The following is a 26,605-nucleotide window of genomic DNA, read 5'->3' on the forward strand; positions in this document are numbered from 1 at the left end:
TGAATTTGTGGTCCACCTCCTGGCAGTTACCTACCTGCCCACCATGGGGCGGGGGGAGGGGGGGCAGTGTTCATGCTAGAATGGCATCAAAAATATCTGGCACATAGATTTCCAAGGTGTTGGATCAGAGCAAGGTCCCTGGTATTCCTGGAATGAGATCCTTCATGACCTCATCGTGACAGGTATGGAGGTCCCCGGGGGAGGGAATTAACTGGTATAGAAAGTGCAATGTGGCCGGCGCCATGGCTCAATAGGCTAATCCTCTGCCTTGCGGCGCCAGCACACCGGGTTCTAGTCCTGGTCGGGGCGCTGGATTCTGTCCCGGTTGCCCCTCTTCCAGGTCAGCTCTCTGCTATGGCCCGGGAGTGCAGTGGAGGATGGCCCAAGTGCTTGGGCCCTGCACCCCATGGGAGACCAGGAGAAGCACCTGGCTCCTGCCTTCAGATCAGCGAGGTGCGCCGGCCGCAGCGCACCAGCCGCAGCGCACCAGCCGCAGCAGCCATTGGAGGGTGAACCAACAGCAAAAGGAAGACCTTTCTGTCTCTCTCTCTCTCTCACTGTCCACTCTGTCAAAAAAAAAAAAAAAAGTGCAATGTTTAACTGCAGGTCTGGCCATACAAGTATGGGCTTCCAGATCACCAGCCCTGCCCGAAGCAGCAACACGTTTGTGGAACAAGTTAGGATGACGAGAGATGCTGATTTTTGGTGCAAACGTTTTTGTGAAATTCATGCATAGTGTTTTCACAATGTGAGTTTTTTCATGCACTTTTTGAAAACCCCTTCTCCCTCCCCCTTATTTAACCTGCAGCTGCACAAGCTGAAGATTGTGGGGAATTCCCTTCTCCAAGAACAGGCGCCCACAACTTCCCATAGCTTTCCCTTAATATAACTGATGCCAAAGACACAACCCAACCAAGCACACGAGCGTTATGGAAGCATCACACAAAACAGGAGTATTCTCAGATAATTTATTCAGAATTTTACTATAAACAGGTAATTATCCCATATTTTACATGCAGAACAACTTCAATATCCCCTCCCTCCCTCAAAAAGGCATATTCTGTACATGATACTACTTGGCTCCTGTAGGAAAACATTGAAAAAAATAATCATTGAGCTTTGGGTGGTTTTCGTGTTTCTGAGTTGTTTTCTGCAAAACCTGTGGCACAGTTGATCCTGTACTGTTGACAGAGGCCACCCAGGCACATAAGGGGCAGGGAGCAGCAACTTTGACACAAAGTGTACAGACCAAACAAGCCATTCCTGAATACATGTATGGACACACACACGTGTGTGGGCTGTTCCTTCTCAAATGGGACCAAGAGCCCCAGATTCATGATGTGATCCTGAGCAAGTGTTTTTATGGCCGAATCCCAGATAGCAAACTTTGCTGGAGCTGGTTCCGGCACTTCACAGAAGATGGCAGTGAGCTCAGAACATCACTACACCCCCTGTTTCTCAGGGGACCCCTAAAGAAATACATGCTCTTTTGTTGCAGCCCCTGGAAGTACATCACATTTTTCGTGTGTGTTCTAAAGAAGCAGCACTGGTCTGTTCTTTCCATTCCCAAGCACACCTCTGGTGTAAATTAATATTCTGAAGAACATTCTGGAAGATTTTCTGAACTGATACCATTCTATGTGCAACCATTTGTTAAAAAAAAAATCAGCATTCCCCATTCTCCACCCACAGCAAAAATATACTATCTGAAGAGTCTCAGGTAAACAGGACTCCTCAGGTGGCATCTAAAAGAAATTCCATCTCCAACTTCCTCCCTCTACAAACTGTGAAAGTTGTTGGAACTATGGCACACTCACTCACCTCCAGGACGGCCACCCAGACCATGCCTCGATGGCACTCTTGCCCACTGACAAGTGTAAAGTAGGTTACAAATAAACACCTTCCAACCAAGTAAGCATGTTTCAGGGTGGACTGGCTGTCTGGGTGGGATGCAGTAAACAACTGATCCACCAGCTGGAGGCATAGTCCCCCACAATCATACAATTATATTGCAGATGCTTGAATCAATTCCCACATTTTCCTCACTTGTGCTCAGCCTATACCCAGACACCCAGCAGTGCTTCCCTTCCTACAGTCTTCACAAGACAGGACAGCACCTGGGACAGCTCCCCAAACAGGACTTCTTCCTGATATGTGTTTATCACACCAATCCAGGGACAAAGTGATGCAGTTGCTATTCTCCCCCTGGGAGAAGAAATGACTGTGTGGATTTCACCACACTAACAAGAACGGTTTTCATCAGAGTGAGACATCTTCAAAAATGAACAACAGAAAGCGTCAACCTACGCTGGTTTTGCTGCTGTTCTGTAACCAATCACTGCAAACCCCCAAGGTCACAGTGACTTTCTAGACCAAAGTTCTGTTGTTACAAAGTCAGTATTTTCTGATGCCAAAGGATGCTGGTGACCCAACCCGACAGCCACTTGGTCTTACATTGCAGCAGTGTCAATGAATTGGTGAGCTCCCCTTTGCACAGGGTAGGTCCTGTGTTCCATCTCTCTCCAGGGCAGGTGGAGAAAGGTAAGTCTGCACCAGCAGAGCCTTTAAAAAAGACAGTGAGAGCAGCAAGGTTTGGCAAGTAGGACACAGCCCTGTTTGCCTCAGCTCAACTTTCACGCTGGTTCTCAAAGCTGCAAAAGCTCCAAGCATCAGCCTGAGGTCAACCAAAACCCCAGATGGGTCCAGGGTCTTGTCTCTACCAAGTAAAGTGTTCAGTACTCCTGTGTGCTTAGGACTTGGGGTTTCCCCAAAAGCCCCCTTCCCACTCAAAGCACATAGGGAGACATTGCTCTAGGCGTCTGTGTGTGAGGTGTCCTTGAATCCGATTCATCCTGACCCCAGAGTGGGAATCCACCTGCAGGGGGCCCAGCGCACCCTCCTGCCCACTTCAAGCGATCCCATGGGACAGGTGGGAGACTGGCTCTGAAGGCAAGCCTGTCTTTGTCCAGCAGAATATGGGACACAGCTACCTCTCACCCAACGGAGGTGGACCACAGGTGGGGGTCAGATCTACCACATGTCCTCAAACTTGGTTTATGTTTTATTGTGTCAATAGATGGAGTAGGATTTGTTCTTCTATATTTTAAAAGTTTTTTATTTTAGAGACAGAGAGCAATGCCATCTGTTGATTCACTCCCCAAATGCCCACAATGGCCAGGGCTGGGCAGAGCCAAAATCTGAAGTTGGGAGCTTAATCCAGATCTCCCTTGTGGCTGGCAGGGACCCAGTCGATTGAGTCTTCAACGCTGCCTCCTAGGGTCTGCACTAGCAGGCAGCTGGTGCCAGGAATGAAACCCAGGCAGTCCAGTGCAGGCACAGGTGTTGCTATTAACCTGCATCTCAACTGCAAGGCCCAACACCCATCCCAGTGGAAGATTTTTTTTTTTTTTAAGAAATCCTAAATTCAGAGAAGAATATTATCAGCCAGCAGAAAAAGGATCTATGCTCACAAGAAGGCTGCACCTTCTCCATCCCAACTCCCTCCCTCAAAATCCTTACTGGTCCCTGGAATTTAGAATCAGCTGACACACGTTTTCCCTGATTCAGACCAGACCCAGGCAGAATTCTGAAGTCTCCAAGATGTCCATTGTTGAACCACATCCTAGCAATACACTGAGGTAGACTGTGCTGGAAAAAAAAAAAAAGAAATCATTACCCACATTCACCTGTTTATTTTTTCCTTGATAAAAACTTACATGCACTCCATTTTTTACGAAAGTGATTTTCAGAGTGATTTTATATATTAAAATAAATACTTTTCCCCCTAATATAAGAAAGTCTTTCTGAATTAGAAAAATGTGAAAATTGCTGCTAGTGTAGTATACGACCACTACAAATTTGCTATGAAAAGAACAAAATATCTAGACCTACTTTTTTTTTTAATTTACGTACAGAACCCTCTTGTATGTACAAAATAAATTTGGCGAAAATAATTTCTGTCCTCTTGCTTCTTGTACTGAATCACAGAGGGTCCCCAGCAATATTTTACATGCCATCATTTTCCAAATCCTATAAATAAGAGAGCAATAAACAACTGGAACTCGTGTCTACCTGTGTCTTTAGTCAAGAATCGAAAAGGCTCGGAGGCTGCCACTATGCGTCTGTCCCCCTCTGGAGCCCGAAACTCTTCAGAAGAGAGAAGGCAGCAGTCACAGCCTGTGAGGGGACACTCCCGGGGCGTGGGGGGTGACCACATCTGTGAGCCCAGGTGAAGAGCTTCCCTCCCCCACCCCGTTCTTCCTCTGAGCAGCTGTGGTTCCTTTCACAAAGGGAAGGACAGTGGGGTCCCGCCCACCCAGAAGTCCTTGGTGTGCAGGTCTTGAACGGTTCCTCCTCCAGACTCCTCTCTCCCGGGCCCTGCAACATCACGAAGCCCCTGAGAAGTGCCTCAGGTGCCCCGGCGGGCCACATCTCCTTTGCCATTGCTTATGCTGTCCTCCAGACGTCTTTGGGCTTTGATTGTGTTGTGTTTGCACAGTCCCCGGGGGCCGTGCAGGCCCGGGCGAGGCAAAGCCGCATGAGGTACATACAGAGAACCCGAGGGAGAACACGGGTGTCCTCGGAGCTGGGTTCCGCTCCTGGAAGCCTCCCGCTGAGCCGAGCAGGAGCCCTGTGGCAGGCCGTGGTATCCAAACCACACCTTCCACAAAGCCCACTTGTGCACCCACTCAGCATGGCCTCACGATGTCCACAAAGATTAGCAGCGAATGTGGCTTAATTCCCAGAAGAATGGATGCTTTAAGACCAAACAAAGAGGCCAATTGTGCCTGGCACCCCTCCTTATAAGCAGGAAGGCCCACTCATGACCACACTCCCCGACTCGATAACTTACATGGCTAATGCTAAAGGTGTTCTCCCATTAAACAGGGTACAAATATATCCTCAAAACTCTCCTGCCGTCCCAGTTCTTTTATTTTTTTTTCCCCATCCTAGCTTTGTTTGGTCTTGAAAGAACCCATGATCACTCTAAAAGAAATGCTCCTCCCTTAGTTCCTGGGGGAAAAAAAAAATTTTTTTTTCATCCAAGTGAAAGGAAAGGAGACATCCGAGGCTAGACTTGTAAAATGAGAAGAACCTGCCGGGGGCACAGTATGCCAGGAAATAAGGCAGGGGAGCGTGGGGCCGGAACACGCCAACTTGAAGCAGCGCAAGTGTCAAGTGCCGGCTCTGCACGCGTGAATACTCTGCACGTGCGTGTGCGCACACACACACACACACCCCAGCGGTCTCTAACCTGCACACACACACACACACAGTGTGCACACACCGGGGACGGCAGGTGTTCATGCAGAGTATGAAAACAGCAGCTATTGGTCAACTTGAGGAACTGATCTTTGTGGAGAAGAAGGCAAAGAAGCACGTCCTTCAGTGGGATGAGTAAAACCTTCGCACGCCCACCCTGGCGAGCGTGGAACTCCCTGCCAACAGGGGGTGTGGGTTTTCCTTTTCTCCTTTCAAACTTTTGTTCCACAAACAAGTATTACATTTTATACTGTAGCTCAGACACCAGCAAGGAAAAAAAAAAAAACTGTAAAAACAGGTGCTTTCTTCCCATTGTGCTACGAGATTTAAAAAAAAAAAAAAAAAAAAAAAATCCCGGTTTGAGACAGCTGTAGAAAACCCTCCCTGCCCCTCTAGGCTCACGGCTGCATCTTTCACGGACGCCCCGGTCACATTGGCAATTGCACAAGTGTGTGTGTGAAGTCCGAAGACAAGCAGAGAAGTCGAGGGCCGATTTCTGAGCCCGGTGGGCCACGAGGGCGAGTCGCCGCGATCCTGAGTTTTCCGGAGACTTTGGAACCAGAGGAAGGTGTGGATGGAAACCCCGGGCCCGGGCAGGCGCCGTTAGGAGGGATTCGCCCGAGGCAGGCTCAGAATCCGCCCGTTTTTCTTGCCCCCGTTCATGTGGGTGTAGGGGATGTGGTCTTCATAGCGCTTGACGCCCAGCGAGGACACCCCTTCCCGGCCCCCTGCCTCCTCTCTCTGACAGTGCGCGGACCGGTCCAGTGGCACGCTCTCCATGTCCTCGAATTCCATCTCCAGGTCCTCGCTCTCGGGAGCCTTGTTCTCCTCGCTGTGGAAGAAGGAAACTTCCGGAAAGCTGGGGTGGAGGTCGTCCTTCAGCAGGCTGACGATCTCCAGGAAAGTGGGCCGCATCTTGGGGTTGAACTGCCAGCACATGCGCATCAGGTCGGTGCTGCGGAACACAGGGACATGGCCACCGTGAGTCTGGGGGCCCAGCCAGGCAGCCCCTCCCCCGTCCTCTCGCCTCTGCAGCCCAGGCCAAGCGTGCTGCAAGATGCTTTGGAAGATTTAGTTCATTGAAACACACACACACACACACACACACACACACACACAGAAAGAGAGAGAGAGAGAGGGAGAGATCTTCCATCTGCTAGTTCACTCTGCAAATGGCCACAAGAGCCAGGGCTGAAGCCAGGAGCCAGGAGCTCCATCCAGGTACGTGGCTGGCAGGGGCCCACATCCTTGGGCCATCACTGCTGCCCCCCGGGGTGCACAGGATGCATCAGAAGGGGAGCAGCTGGGACTTGAACTGGCACACCGACATGGGAGGTCCATATTGCAAGCCGCAGCACAACGCACTGCACAGCAACACCAGCTCCTTCTATGAGCTTTCTGAAGGGTCCGCGGCCCACGGGCTGCCCCAGGCAGTGCTGTGCAGGCTTCGTCATTTCACACACTCCTGATTTCCCCGCCCCTCCCCAATCTGGGGCATTTCCTGAGGGCCCAGTCCCACCCAGGGCTGCTTGGAAAGGCCGCCTGTGACCCCCGGCTGTTCCAGGGAAAGACCTCTCCAGGCGGGGGAGCTGAAGCTCATGGGAGCAGCAATGCCTACGGAACCCAGAGAGGCAGTTCCGTGTCCGTCCTGCTGGCCCAGCCCTCCGTCTCTGGAGGGTGGCGGGAGGCGCCTCAGTCAGGCGTCTGTCAGCAGCCAGGACCCCAGCCTCACATCCTCATGGCTGCCCATTTCCTCAGCCAACAGCACTCTGAGAAAGGGGCTGAGGACTTGTGTTTGCCATTTTCCCTCTTTCTTTCCAAACTCTAACTTCTTCTACAAGAGTCAGCCAGCTCAGTCCCCAGAACAAATCCACCCCCACCTCAGAGCCAGGGTGTTTTTGAATAAAGTTTTATTGGCACACAGTCATAGCCATTCTCTTACATAATGTCTGCGGTTGCCTTCCAGCTACATCCGCAGAGCCGAAGAGCTCTGACAGAAAACCCCATGGCCCACCGAGCTGACACCACTCACCATACGATCCCTTCCAGAAAAAACAGGGGCAAACTCCTGGCCTTAATTCCCCTGATCAAGGCTGCTGCCTTGCATGGCTAGGAGAGGAAATGCACGGGGAAATGTTTAAAAATATTTTTCTCCAAGTTTCTAAATGACTCTGCTTCTCACTTTTTCCATATCAGATTTCTTCCCATGAAGTTTCCTCAGTTGATGTCTTATTTGGGAGCTGCAGTATTCAAATGGATTTTCTTAATAAGCATGGATAAAGGTCTTTATATAAAAATAGATATTATCAATATATAAAAATTATATATCAATTAAGTGTTCATTGTAGAAAAGTCAGGAAAAAAACCAAAATATACACATCTCGCAATTTTCCTTCAGCTTTAACCTCTGGTCTTTTCAACTGAATATACCCATTCCCACTTAATTTTTTTAAAGATTTATTTTATTTATTTGAAAGAGTTACAGAGAGAAGGAGAGGCAAAGAGAGAGAGAGAGAGAGAGATCGATCTTCCACCTGCTGGTTCACTCCCCAGATGACCACAATGGCTGGAGCTGAGCCGATCCAAAGCCAGGATCCAGGAGCTTCTTCTGGTCTCCCACGTGGGTGCAGGGGACCAACGACTTGGGCCACCTTCTACTGCTTTCCCAGGCCACAGCAGAGAGCTGGATCGGAAGCGGCACAGCTGGGACTCAAACCAGTGCCCATATGGGATGCCAGCGCTGCGGGCCGAGGCTTTAACCTGCTGCACCATAGTGCCGCCGCCCCCCCCCCCACTTAATTTTTATCATCTTATCTACCGAGTTTAATATATTGGAAGCATCATTTGAAATGTCAATGGCTACATCATATGAATTACTGACTCACTTGGCGGTTCTCCTACTGTTGGATATTTAGATCTTCCTTCCTCCCCTTCCCTTCCCTTTCCTTCCCTCTCCTCTTTCCCGCCTTTCCTTTCTCTCTGGCAACCTCACACAACATCGCTCTGAACTGCGAGTGCAGCGGCACAGTAAGACCACTCATCTGGGCTGGCGCTGTGGTGCAGTAGGTTAAGCTGCCACCTGGGACACCTGCATCCCTTACAGCACCAGCTCCCGTCCCGCTGCTCCATGTCCTGTCCTGTCCAGCTCCCTGCTAACGCGCCTGGGAAGGCAGCGAATGATGGCCCAAGGACTTGTGTCCCCACCTCCCACGTGAGAGACACAGACAGAGCTCCTGAATCCTGCTTTCCACCTGGCCCAACCCTGACTGCTGCAGTCATTTGGAGAGACACCAGTAGATGGAAGATATCTCTCCATCTCTCTCTCTCTCTCTCTCTCTCTCTCTCTCTCTCTCTCTTTCTCTCTCTTTAACAGGCAAAGTGGACAGTGAGAGAGAAACAGAGAGAAAGGTCTTCCTTTTCCGTTGGTTCACCCCTCAATGGCCGCTGTGGCCCGTGCACCGCACTGATCCAAAGCCAGGAGCCAGGTGCTTCTCCTGGTCTCCCATGCAGGTGCAGGGCCCAAGCACTTGGGCCATGCTCCACTGCCCTCCCGGGCCACAGCAGAGAGCTGGACTGGAAGAAGAGCAACCAGGACAGAATCCGGCTCCCCAACCAGGACTTGAACCCGGAGTGCCAGCGCCACAGGCAGAGGATTAGCCTATTGAGCAGCGGCGCCGGCCTCCGTCTCTCCATACACGCCGTCCCTCTCTGTCTGCCTCTCAAAGAAAGAAAAACATATTTTAAAAACACTGTTTAGGGGCCAGCACTGTGGCACAGTGGATTAAAGCCCTGGCCTGAAGCACCAGCATCCCATATGGGTGCCGGTTCTAGTCCCAGCTATTCCTCTTCCGATCTAGCTCTCTGCTGTGGCCTGGGATAGCAGTGGAGGATGACCCAAGTCCTTAGGCCCCTGCACCCATGTGGGAGACCCAGAAGAAGCTCCTGACTCCTTATTTTGGATTGATGCATCTCCAGCCATTGCGGCCATCTGTCTCTACCTCTCTCTGTAACTCTATCTTTCAAATAAATAAAATAAACCTTAATAAAAATAGTGTTTTTTTTAAAAAAAAAAGACTATTTAGCTGGCAATACTACCACTAATGCTAGATCCTGGTGTGTTTAGTTTTTCTATTTCTTTCACCTTTTCTTGTGTGCGTGTGTGTTTATTGGGCTGTCAGTGAGGTTGAACAATTTTCCAAATGTTTCATGGCAGGTGTACGTGCGTTGCACATTTGCTCCTACAACAAAAATATACAACAAAAAGATCTGGAGGCCTGATAAAATTTTAAGTAATAAAGAATAAAGTTAAGCAGGGATCCCTCTAGTTCTTCAGCTCCCTTCTCCCAAAGTAACCACTGCTATGGATTTCTTGTAGAACCTTCCAAAGGTATGATCTGCAGGGAAGGCTTCCACACGAAGATGAGCCATGCTAACACAGCCTGAAGGTAGACACAGGAAATGCGAGCAGAAAACACAGACATAAAGCTATGACATGTAAGTGTGTGTGTGCAGGTATGTACACGTATGAGCATACTTTAAAAAGTCTGTGCCAAACAGAATTACAGGATCTTTATTTTAATGCAAAAAAAAAAAAAGTTGCAATCCTGTTCAGTTTTTTTCATCATACACATCTCTGAATTTGAGAGGCAGAGCGACAGACAGAGAAGGCTCCCATCCAAATGCCTACAACAGCCAGGGTCAGGCTGGAGCTGAAGCCAGGAGCCAAGAGCTCAGCCCAGGTCTCCCACGTGGGGGGCAGGGTCTCAGGCACTTGAGCCATCACTGCTGCCTCCCAGGGTACACATGTGCAGGGAGCTGGAGTCAGGGCCCGAGGTGGGATTCGAGCTCTCTGTGTGGGATGCAGGCATCTTAGCTGGTGCCTTAACCATGAGGCCAGACGCCCATGACTCCTGACGTACATTTTTCATGAACATTTTGAAGCTCCTTCTATGTGTGTATTTCAAAATTTCTTGGACCAAAACTTCTCTTGTCATGGCAATCACTACAAACTTTTTGAAGTCCCCTCCCCTGACATGCAGACACACATCCCCAGGTACGGTGGGAAAGCACAGCACACACACATAGAGGGCAGGCTCCTTTGATTGAACACCTCACCCCCCGCACACCCTTCCTGTACTCACACTCTCTCTGGACAGTTGTCGGGTTGGTCCAGGTACCCTCCGTCCATGACAAACTTCAACACCTGCTCATTGGACAGGCCTTGGTAAGGCTGCTCCGCCAAGCTGGTGATTTCCCAGAGGACCACGCCAAACGACCTGTCAAGGGCAATCGCAAGCAGTTAACACATGAGCGCACACACAGGCACACACACACACCTGCACATGCATGCACACACACGTGTACACAGCTGTACATGTGCATACCTACACACATGTGCAAACACATGTATACACAGGCATGTACACCCATGCACATGCGTACACACACACAAGTGCACACACACCCCTCTTCTTGCTTTGCTAGAACCTGGGTAAAGGCAATCCGTGCTGTGGTTCCTACATGCCTATAAGATTAGCTTTGTCAGAACATAACCATAGCTGCGCCGGGGTTTCTCAGACAAGACACTGCCTTCATGTTCTTTGTGGGGAGGTGGGAGGGAAGAAGCCTGCCTTTGGCATGCCCATGCTGGTCACTCTCCCAGGGCCCCTGGGGATTCCAGCCGCGCAGCCACGTGGCACTCACCACATGTCAGAAGAGGTGGTGAAAACCCCGTCCTTCAGGGACTCTGGCGCCATCCATCGCACAGGCAGCAGACCCTTGCCCCCCTTCCGGTAGTAATCCGTTTCGTAGATGTCTCTGGTCATTCCGAAATCTGGCAACACATAGTTGGTACTCTCAGCCTGCAACCTGCCCCTCTGGCTGCTCTGGCACCGGCAGAGCCCTCAGAGCCAGGGCTCACCTGCCCTAGGTGTGTGCCCACCTGGATGGTGGCCAACTTCAACGAGGATGGACCCTGAGGGTACTCGTGGGAGTGTGAAGGGAGAGGAGGGGCCTCCATTTGAGGGGAAGGGACAGGTGGCATCAGGCGACCGAGCAGTGACGTCCACATGTCCCTCCCACCTGAACCTTCCGGGGCATCTGAAGCTGAAGTTTCGACTTTCTCCAGTGAACCTGCTCCTTCTCAGGGGTCGCAGCCTTGCCATCCACCCAGCTGCTCTGTCCTCCTGTGAATGGTGCCCATTCTCCCAAATCCACCAGTGCCTCCCCATTGCTCAGGCCCTAGCCGGGCTTCCCTCCCAACCGCCCAAGAGCAGGTACCTCCAGAGGACCCTGTCCCCTCCCATTGCTAAGGAAGGAGAAGCATTCAGCACCTTACACAGCACGGCGCCTCCTCCTGCTTCTCATAGGCTGCACAGGGCAACATCGAAAGGTCCTGCCTGAACTCCCAAGGCCCTGATGGGTCTAGTTCCTGCCTTCTCAACCTCACTTCTTGTGCTGCCCTGGTCCCCTCGACACTCATTCTCTCCCCAGCCTCAGGACCCCTGCACGTGCTGTACCCTCCCCCAGGGGTACTCTCACTCATCCTGCCAGTTTTTTTTTTTTTTTTAAAGATTGATTGATTTGCAAGGTATAGTGACAGAGAGACAGAGAGAGAGAGAGAGACCTTCTATTTGCTCATTCACTCCCCTAAATGGCCACAACAGCCAGGGCTGGTCCAGGCCAAAGCCAAGAGCCTGGAACCCTATCTGAGCCTCCCATGTGGGAGGCGGGGCCCAACTACTTGAACCACCAACTTTTGCTTTCCCAGATGCATTAGCAGGGAGCCAGATCAGAACTAAAGCAGACAGGACTCAAACTGGCACTCTGATACGGGATGCTGGCCTCACAAGCCGCAGCTTAACTCAATACACCACAAGGTCAGCTCCTCATCCTGCCCGTCTCGGATAAAATGCTGCCTCCTTACAGAGAGGGGTCCCTTCCTGACCTGCCCTCTACCGGCTCTGTCACGGACCCATTCATCTTCAGCGATCTTCCCCAGCTGATAAAAGTACGAACCCCTCTGTGGTTCTGCTGGAGAAGCCCTATCCCAGATAACCGCCTGTGGGATTGCGCAGGGTCTACCTCCATGCTGACCAACATGGCAGCCACTAGGCTCGGGCAGCAGTGGACCACCTGAAACGCGGCCAGGGCAACAGACAGACCGGACTTGCCACCTGCTGCAGTGAATTCGACTCCACCTGGCCACACAGGCCCATTCTTCAAGTACACAGACTGCAAGCCGGGGCTGGGGCTTGGTGCTGCAGTAAAGAGGCTACCTGGTACACATGCAAGTCATACTGGGGTCCTAAAGCCAACTCCCGGCTCTGCTCCAGGCTCCAGCTTCCTGCTCGTGTGCACCCCGAGAGGCAGCAGGTGATGACTCGAGTGTTTGGGTCCTTGTCACCCTCACGGGAGACTGGACAGAGTTCCCAGCTGCGGGCTTCAGCCTGGTTCAGTCCTGGCTACTTTGGGCACTTGAGGAGTGACCCAGGAGATGGGAGTATGAGTTTTCTCTCTCTCTCTCTCTCTTTCTCTCTCTCTCTCTCATAAGAAAAATAAAGTTTTTGAATTTGTATTCAAGAAAAGACTGCAAGCCTCGTAAGAGTAGACAAATCGAGTGCGTGTTTAGCACTTACTGCAGACATACGAAAGTATTTGAGAAAGTCTGAAGAAAATTGGAATTAAAAGGTGTTTGCTTGGCAAATAGAAATCTGAAATCTGTGCCTACCAGTGGTCTTCAAAATGTTTGCGAAAAATGTGTATTAGGAAAAAAAGCCATGAATGAATTTCAAAAGTTTTTGTACCAAAATAAACCATTTTTTAATCCCATTTTCCACAAACTGTCTGAAGGACTCGTGTATCTTTATAGAACTGAAGGGGTGAGTGAGTTTATCAGTGAAATGCAGTTAAAGTACTGTTTGGGTCCTGGCTTCAGCCTGGCCCAGCACTGGACCAGTAGGATAGGAGATTTCTCTCTTTCTCTCTCTCAGCCTTTCAAACAAATAAATCCTTCTTTTAAAAAATTACAGGACCAGACCCCCACCCCCACCCTACCACCCACCTACCCCAAAGCCCAACCCTTGACACAACTGAAAACAATTTAGCAACTCATTTTGGAAAACTTCCTTCCAAAACCAAAGCTGGCCTGGGCCACACATTTCAAAGCAGAAAGCAAGGTTCAGGGACGAACCTCCGATTTTGACGGTAAAATCGTGGGCAACCATGCAGTTCCGGGCTGCCAGGTCCCGGTGCACGAACTTCTTGGCGTTCAGGTACGCCATGCCGTCCGCGATCTCCGCCGCCATCTGTATCATCTCTTGGAGGGTAGGGGGAGGGCGACCCGGGTTGTTCTGAAGCCGAAACATGGGGTGGGGTTCAGAGATGCTGGGACCTGCCTCCGGGAGCAGGTGCCCCACCAGGGACCTAGAGGCAGCCTCACCTCAGCCTCGGGCCGCAGAGAACGAAGGTAGCTCTTCAAGTCTCCGTGAGCCATCAACTCCATCACCACCAGCGTGGGCTGGCCCTTGGACACCACCCCCAGGAGGCGGACCTGCAGAGCAAGCATGAGGTTCTGGGTGAGAGCTTGTGAGCTTGTGGATGGTCTGTACTCCCCATCGGCACTCTGTCTAGTGTCTCCACCATGCACAGTGCCCTGTGCCTGGAGGGAGTATGGGCAGCTCTGGTCTGGAGGAAAAAGCACACCTGCCCACACACAGGGCCATTCCAAGGCAAATACCATCTCCCTGATTCCTGCTCCTACCTGCAGGCCTTTGCATTAGCTGCACCATCTGACTCTGCTCACTCTCCCACACCCACACGGCTCAGATACGCCCTTCCCACCCTCCTCTCTGTTCCATTCTCCATGGTGTTTCCTCCCAACATAATTAACACAGCAGATCTGGGATCTGTCTCTGCCTGCTACAGTTGAGGCCCCCTGAACGCAGACATCTACTGCATCTCAGAGGCAAGAACAGGGATTTAGGTGCCTGGCACGCAGGTACATGGTAAAGAGATGAGGCCCAAAGAGAAACAGAGACCACTGGGGGATCAGAAAAGCAGGAGGAATTTGTGCTAGATTTAGGGGGTAGGGGGCCAGAACTAGTGCAGGTGGGGTATAGTGGACTTCTGTGTGGTTCAGGATTACAAGGAGGCAGGAAGAGATGGAAAATTCTGGAAAGTGATGGAAGGTTCCAGAAAGTGACAGAAGAGTCCAGGAAGCAATAGAAGATTCTAAAAATTGATCGGATATAATGGAGTCTGGTTCAGGCAAGGTGGGATAGAATGGGATGGAGAAGGGAGCACCCCCCCACACACACACATCTTTAGGACAGGAGAGGCTCATAGGGTGAGCGCTGTACAGGAGACTGCATCCAGTGTCCCCTGTGGCTCTGTGCAGCAGGAAGAGGTTGGGTGAGGGAAACGACATAAAAAGAAATGCCCATCCCATCCCAGCCAGACTCACCACATGATGGCAGGTGAAGCCCTTCATGACGGAGGCCTCATTGAGGAACTCAATCCGCTCCCGGAGACTGGCCGACTCATTGACAGTCTTCACAGCCACGCGGGTCTCGGCCTCCCCCTTGATGATGTCCTTGGCGTTGCCCTCATACACCATGCCAAAGGAGCCCTGGCCCAGCTCCCGCAGGAGGGTGATCTTCTCCCGAGGCACCTCCCATTCATCCGGAACGTACACAGAACAGGGAAACACTACTTCTCAATTAGCTACACAGCACTGAGGGTCCATCCCTCAGAGGCCCCCGGCCACCTCCCACCCAGAGCCCTCTCCTGTGGAGCACCCCAAAAGTGGTCATCCAATAACTTCTAGAATTTAAGAACTATGCCAGGCACTGGGCATACAGCCAAGAACAGGGCAGGCACTGGCCCCCATGGAGGGCAACGGAGGCTGGGGAAGGGGCTAAAAGGGCTGAGTCCCTCCTGTCTGATACCAGATTCCCCACTACTGAATGACTCTATTTCCTCTCTTTGGCTGTTATTTCTGCAAGGTGCCAAAGACATGGGGTCCAAGTCGAAACTCATTGACCAAAACATGGTTGCAGTGCTTAGCAGTGCTTCCTGTGAAGAGGTAGAGCCTATGTCTCCCTATGCCCTGGCCCTGGGAATGCCCTTGTGGTTTGCTCTGGTGGATGCAAATCAGCAAGCACATTCCAAGCAGGGATTTGAGCGGACCTTGGAGCTTACTCTCCCTTGCCCTAGGAACCATCAGAGCACAGCATGGAATGAAGCCCAGCCAGAGTCTAAGACAGTGCAGGGAAAAAACAAGGCTCAGCCACCTCCCATCAGGCCCACACAGCCTATGAGCCCCCAGAAACACCCAGAAGGCCATCCAAGACCACTTTGCACCAGCTGAAAACAGGCAGAATGCAGCCATGTGAGTGAACCTGGGTGGGACCAGAAGAACCACCCAGCTGAGCTCAGCCCAAGTAGACAGCCCACAAAATTGTCAGCCCCTCTGAAGGTCCTTCAAAAAGTTGGTGGGAAAGAATAGAATTAAAAGTTTTAGGGGGGCTAGGGGCTGGCACTGTGGTGTAGTAGGTAAAGCCACTGCCTGCAGTGCTGGCATCCCATATGGGCACTGGTTCAAGGCCTGGCTGCTCTACTTCCAATCCAACTCTCTGCTATGACCTGGGAAGGCAGAAGAAGATGGCCCAAGTCCACATGGGAGACCTGGAAGAAGCTCCTGGCTCCTGGATTTGGATTGGCCAAGCTCTGCCATTGCAGCCATTTGGGGAGTGAATCAGCAGGTGGAAGACCCCCCCCCTTCCTCCCTCCCTCCCTCCTCCCTTCCTCCCTCTCCCTCTCCCCCTCTCTGCCTCTGCCTCTCTGTAACTCTTTCAAATAAATAAACAAATCTTGAAAAAAAAAGTTATGGATGCCAGTCCCAGTCTGCGGTGCCAGCATCGCATATGGGCACCGGTTCTAGTCCCAGCCTTTCTACTTCCAATCTAGCTCTCTGTTATGGCCTGAGAAAGATGGCCCAAACTCTTGACTCCTGGCTTTGGGTTGGCCCAGTTCCAGCCATTGTGGCCACTTGGAGAGTAGACCAGTGCATGGGAGACCTCTCTCTCTGCCTCGGCCTCTCTGTAACTCTGCCTCTCAAATAAATAAATAAATAAGTCTTTTTTTTTTAAAAAAAAAGGTATGAGTCTATCTTGATGCCAAAAAAAATGGGGCTTCATAATACGTGGAAAATACATATCATAAAAAAAACTGCACATGGATTTCAAGGTTTTTTGCACTGAAATATACTCATACTTTTAATGATGTTTTTCCACCAACTTTCTGAAGCTCCCCCATAAATGGCTGTTATTTCAAGTTCCTAAATTCAGGGTGGTTTGTCCCTGTTTTCATCTTCCTCTAGTCCCCTGTCTGGCAAGCAGGAATGGGATCTTCTGTCTCTGATCCTCAGCACTGTCTCTGGCTTCACTTCTCCACAGCTGTGGTACAAGGCTCTCTCGCTCTCATCCCAGCCTACAAAACCCAGACTGGCTAAGTCTGAACAGGCTCCACGCAGCAGGTAACTGACTGTCCACAGTAACAGGACTTCTGTGACAAGCACAGGTGGGCAAGCTCTGTGAATAAAGGAGCTGTCCTTGGGATCAACTTTCAACACTTGCTCGATTGAGCATCCAGGTTCCGGCCACCCCCAGGGAAGGGGAAGGTCCTCACCATCACTGGCGCTGAGGTACTCGGGGTTTGAGGAAGCGTACAGCGGTCCCAGTGGCCCATCCGGCTGCCTGGAAGAGGGAACGGGAAGCACACCAGCTTGAGATACTCACGACTGTCTGCGCCTCCATGTGACAAGGCTCCCCAGGGCAAGCAGCAACCCTCACCAGCAACATCACAGAACCCCGGATACGGCTGGTTTACGGCAGGGATGGGGGCGCCTTGAGTGAAAGCCCATCAGACAGCTTCTTAAGTGCACCTGCAGGCGAAGGCTCACCCCCCTCTCTCGCTGACTTTTATTATGACACAGGGCTACTTCACAACGTTCACGAGAAGCAGAATGAAAGGTAAACTCTGGAGCAAAAATAACTGGCAGCCCGTGCCTAATTTTTTCACAAGGCATATCCTGTATGAACTTCTAGAAGACCCCCCCAGATACATGGATTTCAAAGATGTTTTATACCAAAGTAATCTTTGAATCCTATTTCCCATGATTTCTTTGAAAGACCCTTGGGTATGGTTGTCCGAGGCACACGGAGAAGCCACTCACCCAGGACTACTGTTATAACTAGCTGTTAAGTTTCCAGGAAACTTGAGCCAGTTGTTCAAGACAAGTGCCATTAAAAATTAAATTATAGAGGCTTACAAGTAAATATATTCTGTTTAAAAGCAAAGGTAACACATATGTGAAACTCTTCACTTCCTAACTATTATACTACGTGCACTACGGTCAATGCTCTTGAAGTGGTTTATGTTATCTCACTTATTTACATTGCACCAGTCCTTTCTTATCCAGTTCTGGTTTTCGCAGTTTCACAGGCAACTGTGGGAGGGACTGGAAATCCAATGAATTGGCAGCTGGCTCATTTGTAAGTCGATCATTTTGTCTGGCGCATGAATGATGCTGTAAATATCCAAATGGCCCTTGGCAGAAGAAAGGCTCCCCACCCTGCACTAGAGGGAATTTAAGAACACGAGCCCTGCATATTGTATCGTAGTGATCACCTGTGAATGAAAATTTACAACAGGCTTGGCTATGCCTAGAGTGAAGCATACTCTTCCCCAGAGAGCCTGTTGTTTGCCATCCACCGGCACACCGCCTCACTCACCTCTTTCTCAGGAATAGATAAATACTTCCAATCACCACACTGAAGAGGAAGACGAAGATGAGGGGGCCGATGATGATTTTTGCAATATTCGATGGGACATCTACTGAAACAGAAGAAGAAAAGACACGTTCCACATCGAAATGTGTTTGCAGCAGAAAAATCACACCCAGCGCGGGCACTGAAAAGCGTGGCAGCTAAGACGCTGCTTGGGACACCCACGCCCCATGTCAGAGCACCTGGGTTCGAGTCCTGGCTCTGCTCCCAAGTCCAGCTCCCTGCTAATGCACACCCTGGGAGGCAGTGCTGATGGCTCAAGTACTTGGGTTCCTGCCACCCATGTGGGAGACCTGGATTGAGTTTCCAGCTACTGATAATTTGGGGAATGAACCAGCGGATGGGAGATCACTCCTCTTTTTCTTTTTTCTCTCTTCTCTCTCTCTGTGCCTCTCGAATAAAAATCCATAAGTTAATTAATCTAATTACATGCATACTTGGAACACGGGCCATGCTGGTCCTTCTCTCCTTGACCTTGACTCTCTCTTTCTCTACCTCTAGTCCTAACACAGCCCATGGCTGGCTCGGAGGGACTAGGCAGTGGGCTTAGAGAACCCTATTCCAGAAGCAATGCTAATGCTGCCCCCAGACCACTGACCACAGGGCCAGCTTCACAGACAAGAACCCTGCACCCAGCTCTATGCTCTGCATTGGCTGCCATGAAATTCTGAATACTTTTTTAAAAAGATTTATTCATTTATTTGAAAGGCAGAGTTACAAAGAGGGAAATGAAGAAAGAGAGAGGGAGAGAGAGAGAGAGAACTTCCACCTACTGGTTCAATGGCACCCCGTCCTCAAATGGCAATGGCTGGGGCTGAGCCAGGCCAAAACTGGGAGTCTGGAACTCCACCAGGGTCTCCCGTGTGGGTGGCAAGGGCCCAAGCACTTGGACCATCTTCAACTGCCTTCCCAGATACATTAGCAAGGATACATTAGATCAGAAGTAGAGCAGCTGGGACTTGAACTGGTGCTCATATGGGATGCTGGCATCATGAGCACAGCTTAACCCACTGCTCAACAATGCCAAGTCCCTCTCAATGCTTTAAAAGCAAGAAGCTCTGCGTTTCCATTTTGCAATGGGCCCTGCAAATTACATCCCTCACTCCAGTCCCATCATCACCTTCAGCAGGTGAAAAATTCACCAGGAAGTGTTGTACAAAGGCTCTGGCCGCTCCTCACCAGGAGATCAGCCCACCAGCCATTAAAGAACTTTGTGGATAGGACCAGAGCCGTGACGCAGCAGGTAAAGCCACCTCCTGCAATGCCAGCATCCCACATGGGTGCCACTTCATGTGCTGGCTCCTCTACTTCTTTTTTTTTTTTTTTTTAATTTGTTTGACAGGTAGAGTCATAGACAGCGAGAGAGAGAGAAAGGTCTTCCTTCTGTTGATTCACCCCCCAAATGGCTGCTACAGCTGGCGCTGCGCCGATCCGAAGCCAAGAGCCAGGTGCTTCTTCCTGGTCTGCCATGCAGGTGCAGAGACCCAAGCACTTGGGCCATCCTCTACTGCCCGCCCGGGCCACAGCAGAGAGCTGGACTAGAAGAGGAGCAGCCAGGACCAGAACTTGGCACCCATATGGTATGCCAGCGCCACAGGTGGAGGATTAACCAAGTAAGCCACGGTACTAGCCCCCTGGCTCCTCCACTTCTGATCCAGCTCCCTGCTAATGGCCTGGAAAAGCAGTGGAAGATGGCCCAAGAGTTTGGGCCCCTGCAACTCACATGAGAGACCTGGAAGAAGCTCCTGGCTCCTGGCTCCTGGCTTTGGCATGGTCCAGCCCTGGCTGTTGTAGCCATCTGGGGAGTGAACCAGTGGACCTCTCTCTGTCTCTCTCTCTCTCACTTTCAAATAAATAAATAAATCTAAAAATAATAAAGACCTTGTGGATAGCCTCATTGCTAAGAATACCAGACTAAAGAAAATGCATTTCCCCTAAAGAATTCCTCTTCAGGAGCTGGCATTGTGGTACAGCAAGGGTTAAGTCTGGTTAAGCTATTTGCAATCCATGAGGACGGGTTTGAGTACCAACTGCTCTACTTCCAATCCAGCTCCCTGCTAATGCACCTGGGAAAGCAGAAGAAGATGGCCCAAGTGTTTGGACCCCTGTCACCCACATGGGAGACCCGGATGGAGTTCCTGGCTCTTGATTTCACCCTAGTCCAGCCCCAGCCACTGTGGCCATTTGGGGAGTGAACCAGTGGATGGATTCACACTCTCACACACTCTCACTCTTCCCCCCCAGCCCCACACCCCTCTCTTTAACTGGCTGGGGAAGTATTACGCAGCCTGTTTTTGTGGTTTTCATTCACACTTGCAAGGTCAAGTTGTCTGTAATTATGAACCCGTGCTCAGTGTGCTCTGCAAAGCTGAGACCGAGCCTGGTCCCAGGGGTCCTCAACAACAGCGGCTTTCTGAAAGCTCCAGCGCGCTGCGCCCAGCCCCAGGCGCATCACGTGGGCGCTCTTGCCCCTCTCCCCGCCCGTCAAGAAGGGGGGGACGCCGAGTAGCTCCAGGTGGCAGACTGGGATCTGGGGTGGCCACCTGGCCCAGCAGTTAAGACACTGGTGAAGACCCACTGACACCCACACCAGAAGGCCCAGGTTCAGTCCCAGGCTGCACTCCGATTTCAGCTCCCTGCCAATGCACACCCGGGGAGGCAGCAGTGATGGCTCAAGTACTTGGGTCCCTGCCACTCCCTTGGGAGACCTGGATGGAGCTCCCAGCCTCCCAGCTGCAGCCTGGCCCAGTCCCAGTCACTGTGGACACTTGGGGATTGAACCAGTGGATGGAAGCTGTCTGTCTGTCTCTCTGCCTGTCTCAGAAAGGAAGGAAGAATGAAGAAGGGAGAGAGGAAATGAGGGAGAGAGGGAAGGGAGGGAGGAAGGATAGAGGGAGGGAAAGGAAGATGGACTGGGAACTGGGGAAGCTTCCAGAAGCAAGGGGGTCTTGTCCAAGGTCCTAGAATTGCTCACTGATGCAGAAGGGATCTGAACCAGGGCTGTCAGTCTGAGAGAGTCCCTGACTCCTGCCTAACACATGGCCTTGGGTGGCCGGCTCTGTCCTGAGCAATCCCACCCTCCTGTTCCTCCTGGAGTAGATAGCAAACTGCTCCAAGCTGTCTCTGGCGGCTCCTGGAGCACAGAAGGACTCACAAACACTGGGAGAAGTGGAAACACTGAGTCACCTGCCTTTGCACATCCTTCCTCCTCCTCTTCCTCCCCCCCCCCCCCAATCCTCCTCCTCTGGGGTAGAGGAGTTCAGGACAGAGCCTGCCTCTCAAAGCAGGGGGAGAAGTGTAGTGACTGAGAGACACGCTGTCCCCTCCCCCTGCTTCCCAGACCCCCTGTTCTGCCACCCCTTCACCCCCCAGCTGCAGCAGCCTCTCAAAGGTACCAACTTACGGTAGTCTGTCACGTAGAAATAGGTGGCTTCCGTCCAGGAGCCATTGCCTGCCAGGGAGGTGGCCCGCACCCGCACGCTGTAGTTTCCGGGGGAAAGCCCCCGCAGCCTGCAGCCCCGCTCCAGGGCAAAGTGCTTGCGGGAGACGCAGAGGTGCAGCTCCTGTGAGGAAGGAAGGCAGAGGAGGTTGGCTGAGCTCAGGGTGGAAGCTCCGAGGGGGGTGCGTCACAGCCAGGACCCCACTCAGACATTCTGCACACACCTGGGAGGCAGCCATGGCGGGGCCCCTGCCACCCACATAGGAGACCCTAAGTGAGTTCCAGGCTCCCAGCTTTGGCACAGCCCAGCCCTGGCTATTTGGGGAGCGAACCAGTAGGTGGCATCTCTCTCTCCCTCTCCCTCTCTCTCTTCTTTCTCAGATGTATAAATACAATGCTTTAAAAAGAGCCAGAGGAAAAAAAAAAAAAAAAAGGGCCAGCGCCGCGGCTCACTAGGCTAATCCTCCACCTTGCGGTGCCGGCACACCGGGTTCTAGTCCCGGTCGGGGCGCCGGATTCTGTCCCAGTTGCCCCTCTTCCAGGCCAGCTCTCTGCTGTGGCCAGGGAGTGCAGCGGAGGATGGCCCAAGTACTTGGGCCCTGCGCCCCATGGGAGACCAGGATAAGTACCTGGCTCCTGCCTTCAGATCAGCGCGGTGCGCCGGCCGCAGCGCGCCGGCCGTGGTGGCCATTGGAGGGTGAACCAACAGCAAAGGAAGACCTTTCTCTCTGTCTCTCTTTCTCACTGTCCACTCTGCCTGTCAAAAAAAAAAAAAAAAAAAAAAAAAAGAGCCAGAGCTCCACACACAGTGTCCACACTCAGGCAACACAGGGAATCCCAGAATGCTAGAGCCTTAGCGCGCTATGAGACCACTTTAACAACCCTGGGAAATGGCATAAAAGATACAATTAGGGGCCGGCGCCTGGTGAAGCCATCAAACTGCCCCCTGGGCCACCACAGCACCTGGGTTTGGGTCTCTGCACCACTCCTGACTCCAGCTCCCTGCTAACGCGCACCCTGGAAGGCAGTAGTTCCTGGATGGAACTGCTGGCTCCTGGCTTCCTGTTGGTCCAGCCCCAGTTGTTGTGGGCATCCCTGTCTCCCTGTCTTACCCCTCTCTCTGTACCACTCTGCCTTTCAAATAAATAAACAATAAATCTTCAAAACAACTAGGCTAATGAGCATGTACAGACACTCACGGAGCCATCATCTCCTTCTGTAAGAACACTCAAATGCATTCTTTTGTGTTCGTTCGTTTGTTTTCATCGTTCCAAGTGGCCTGTAATAGCTGCACGTAGTTAGTGGGTGCCACGGGCTTACTCGGTCACTGCACACCGTTGCAGTGATTAGATCAGAAGGGTTCGCACTTCCAGCTCCCTAAACACCATAAGCTTGTGTTGGGACCCTGTAAACTCCTCCCTTCTGCTTCTTTACAAAACAGAAAATAAACCATTGTAAAGCAAGCCAGCCCCGTGCTATAGGACACTGGGCATGGGCCCCCAGCTACCGTTACCGCAGTACCAGTTAACTGACCTCATTCTGCCTCCTTCCCCCTCCCCCAAGTCTCTCTTCGTCGTTTACTCCCAGTTATCCTAAAGCATAAATGCAGCTCCAGAGCTGGGCGAACACAGGCACGTGCGGCCCATGGGACGTAGCTTGCTGGTCAACCCCGGCTTAGGACGCCCATCACAGTGCCTGAGGCCCCCCAGCATGGGGGAGCAGCAGGTCAGCCTTCAACCCAGACCCACCTGGGTCTCAGATTTCTGCTTGGGACCACCCACCACCATGGGGCACTTCAGCGAGGCCCCAGCAGCAGTGCCAGACACGTGGTGGGAAGACACTGAGATGTCCACATCCTCCACTGCAGGGCCTGGGCTCCTGATCCCCCTGATGCCAGTTTTTCCCTAATGTGGACCCTGGGTGGCAGCGGTAATGGCTCAGGTGGTGGAGTCCCTGCCACCAGAGTGTAAGATTCTGATTCAGTTTCCAGCTGCTGGCTTCAGTCCTCAGCCCGGCTTTGTTGCAAGCATTTGGGCAGTAAAGCAGCAGGTAGGATCTCTCTGTCTCTCTCTCTCTCTCTCTGTCTCTCTGTCTCTCTGTCTCTTAATTAAAACAGAGAGAGAGAGGCCAGCATTATGTTGTAGCAGGTCAGGCTGCTGCCTGCAGGTCTAGCACCCCATGGGAGCCCACTTCAACTCCCAGCTGCTCCTCCACCTCCACTCCAGCTCCCAGCTAACGTGCCTGAGAAAGCAGCAGAGGATGGCCAAAGCATCTGGGCCCCTGCCACCCATGTGGGAGACCAGTTGCAGGCTCCTGGCTTCATCCTGGCCTAGCCTTGGCCATTGGGGCGGGCTGTGGCCATTTGGGGAGTGAACCAGAGGATGGAAGATCTCTCTCTCTCTTTCAAATAAATAAATCTTTAAAAAATAAATAAATAAAAACTTAAAAGTCATTGCAATCATTTCCCACCCCTCCCGGCCTCTGACTCGCTGGAACCTGACGGATGAATGGGTTGACTGTCTGGGGACAAACAGCAAAGGTTCTTTGCTTCCCATGGTTCTACCTTCTCGGGGTTTTTTTCCTCCTCATAAGAAGACTTGGAATCCGCCCAAACATCCACGGAGTAGGAGGAGAGGAGATAAACACGGGAGCGCACGCCCCGTGATAAGCATGTGACCAAAGATAAACCCAGAACTTCTTAGGAGAGCCCAGGGTTTCTGGGAAACCTGCAGGCCTGGAGCCAGGACTCAGAAAACTTTCCCCAGCAGCTCCAAGCTGATCGAGCCTGCAGGGAACTGGGCTGGAAAATTTTAAAGGGAGGAGGGCAGGGGAGAGAATGCCATGTAAAAAGCCTCTCGTGCTTATCATGTGACCATAACAGCAAGAAAACAAATCGGGCTGTGAGGGCTAGGCTGGGAATTCTAGTCCAAAGTTCTTCCAAGTGGCATGAGTCACTCAGGAGAGACAAACAAGCAAGTGTATAAACCAAAGGTACTGGCCGGGACAAAAGGGAAATGCACTCTCTGACCCTTGCCACTCATCCCACACCTCAAGGTGTGGGGTATAGGAAGGAAAGACAGAAGGTTCCAGAACCTGACAAAAAAAAAAAAAATGGTCTCTGCTGAGACACACCACACACACACACACACACACGCGCGTGTGTGCAGGCATGTGCATGCACACACCAAACATGAGCTGACAGATCAGGTGAAACATTTATACAAAGGGCAGAAAAAAGACCAACTCCAAGAGATACTGAGGCGAAAGGATATGAGCACCCACAGAATGGATGCGAGGGGGAGACAACCGGCTCAGGACATCCCAGCTGTTTCTAATCCAGCTCCTTGCTCATGCACACCCTGGTCAGCAACAGCTGATGCTCAAGTACCTGGGTCCCTACCACCCACATGGGAGACCTGGGTGGAGTTCCCAGCTCCTGGCTTTGCCCTGTTGATCTCTCTGTCTCTGTTGCTCTACCTTTCAAATAAATTTTTTAAATATTTATTTATTCAGAAATCAAGAGAGAGAGAGAGGAGATAGTGGAGATAGTCCAACCACTGGTTCACTCCACAGATGGCCGCAAGGGCTGATGCTGGGTGGCCCAGGCCAAAGCAAGGAGCCAGGGTCTCCCAAGTGGGTGGCAGGGGCCCAAACACTTGGACCATCATCTACTGCTTCTCTCTGGACATTAGCAGGGAGCTGGATGGGACACAAACCAGTGCCTACATGAGATGTCGGTGTTGCAGGTGGTGGCTTTACCTGCCATGCCACAAGGCCAGGGCTTCAAATAAATGTTTCTAAAATAAAGTGTTCAAAAACGGAATAACCTTTTTAAAAACTTTTATGGAAAATGCATATTATGAGTAGATATGCATGCTTCTAAAATATTTGGCACCAAGATACACTTAACTTTTAATTCTATTTTTCAAGGAACTTTTTAAAATAGAGTTGAGTACTCTCTGTGGCTTCAGGTACCCACTGGGAGTCTTGGACTGTATCCCTTGAGGATAAGGGGGAACAACTGTGTCCCGCCAGTATACATTATAAATAACACCTTTTAGGAAAGGTTTGCATTATGCTTTTCTTTGTCAAGGAGACACTAGGCAATTAAGGAAAATGTTGTAAATAAATGATGTCTGTGAACACATTCGTAAGAAGACAATCAGAGCGGCTGGAGTCATGGCGCAGTGGGTGAGGCCTCCACCTGCGACGCCAGCATCCCGTATCAGAGGGCCAGCTCAAGTACCGAGCTCTCCCTGCTAATATGCTTAGGAAAAGCAGCAAAGGAAGGCCCAAGCAGCTGAGCTCCTGCCATCCACATATATGAGATCTGGATGGAGTCCAGGTTCCTGGCTTTGGCCTGGCTCAGCACCAGCCATATCAGCCCTTTGGGGAGTGAACCAACAGGTGGAAGATCGGAACTCCTCTCTCTCTCTCTCTCTCTCTCTCTCTCTTCCTGCCTTTCAAATAAATCTTTAAAAAAAAAAAAAAAGCAATTGCTGTACCTGAAGTTATTTCCAGATCTACAGCTGCTCGGTTACAACAAGTTGCCCTACTACGCGTTGGCCGCACGTTCCCATCTTCCTTAGATGCACAGGCCTCAATACACAGCAGGCACACACATGGCAACACAGGGGAAGTGAGGGCTGCATCCCTGGGATGTTTTCCCTGAAGTTCTCTCAAGGAATGGAGTCCGTGCACAGCACAGGATGAGATGAAAACATTAGCTTGTTCTGCAAACTTTAGGCATGTCTTGTCTTAAAACTGTAGGCACTTAGGAAGCAAAAAAAACAGGGACTGGTGCTGTGGTCTAGCAGGTAAAACTGCCGCCTGCAGTGCCAGCATCCCATATGGGCACTGGTTCCAGTCCCGGCTGCTCCACTTCCAATCCACCTCTCTGCTATGGCCTGGGAAAGCAGTAGAAAATGGCTCAAATCCTTGGGCCCCTGCGCACACATGGGAGACCCAGAGGAGACTTCTGGCTCCTGGCTTCAGATTGGCACAGCTTGAACCATTGTGGTCATCTGGGGAGTGAACCATAGGATGGAAGATCTCT

The 26,605-nt window shown here is 51.4% G+C and overlaps 1 protein-coding gene across 3 annotated transcripts in view; it reads right to left on the reverse strand.

Annotated features, from left to right (window-relative positions):
- Window positions 1-954: 954 nt before the first annotated feature.
- Window positions 955-26,605, reverse strand: part of INSR (insulin receptor) — a 139,355-nt gene continuing 113,704 nt past the window's right edge. For 2 of the 3 annotated variants that reach the window (XM_017337974.4, XM_008249177.5), the window contains 9 exons: window positions 21,514-21,673; window positions 18,057-18,159; window positions 16,951-17,018; window positions 14,726-14,970; window positions 13,703-13,813; window positions 13,454-13,613; window positions 10,966-11,095; window positions 10,404-10,538; window positions 955-6,217 (listed from right to left, as the gene is read on the reverse strand). In XM_017337974.4, coding sequence (XP_017193463.3) covers window positions 5,866-6,217; window positions 10,404-10,538; window positions 10,966-11,095; window positions 13,454-13,613; window positions 13,703-13,813; window positions 14,726-14,970; window positions 16,951-17,018; window positions 18,057-18,159; window positions 21,514-21,673 — 1,464 coding nt within the window. In that variant the 3' untranslated portion in view covers window positions 955-5,865. The remainder of the gene's footprint in view (window positions 6,218-10,403; window positions 10,539-10,965; window positions 11,096-13,453; window positions 13,614-13,702; window positions 13,814-14,725; window positions 14,971-16,950; window positions 17,019-18,056; window positions 18,160-21,513; window positions 21,674-26,605) is intronic. The other variant, XM_017337975.4, reaches the window with a different exon arrangement.

Source organism: Oryctolagus cuniculus, chromosome 16 (genome assembly GCF_051225735.1).
Source record: "Oryctolagus cuniculus isolate XC-2025 breed Fujian yellow rabbit chromosome 16, ASM5122573v1, whole genome shotgun sequence".
Classification (NCBI taxonomy): domain Eukaryota; kingdom Metazoa; phylum Chordata; class Mammalia; order Lagomorpha; family Leporidae; genus Oryctolagus; species Oryctolagus cuniculus.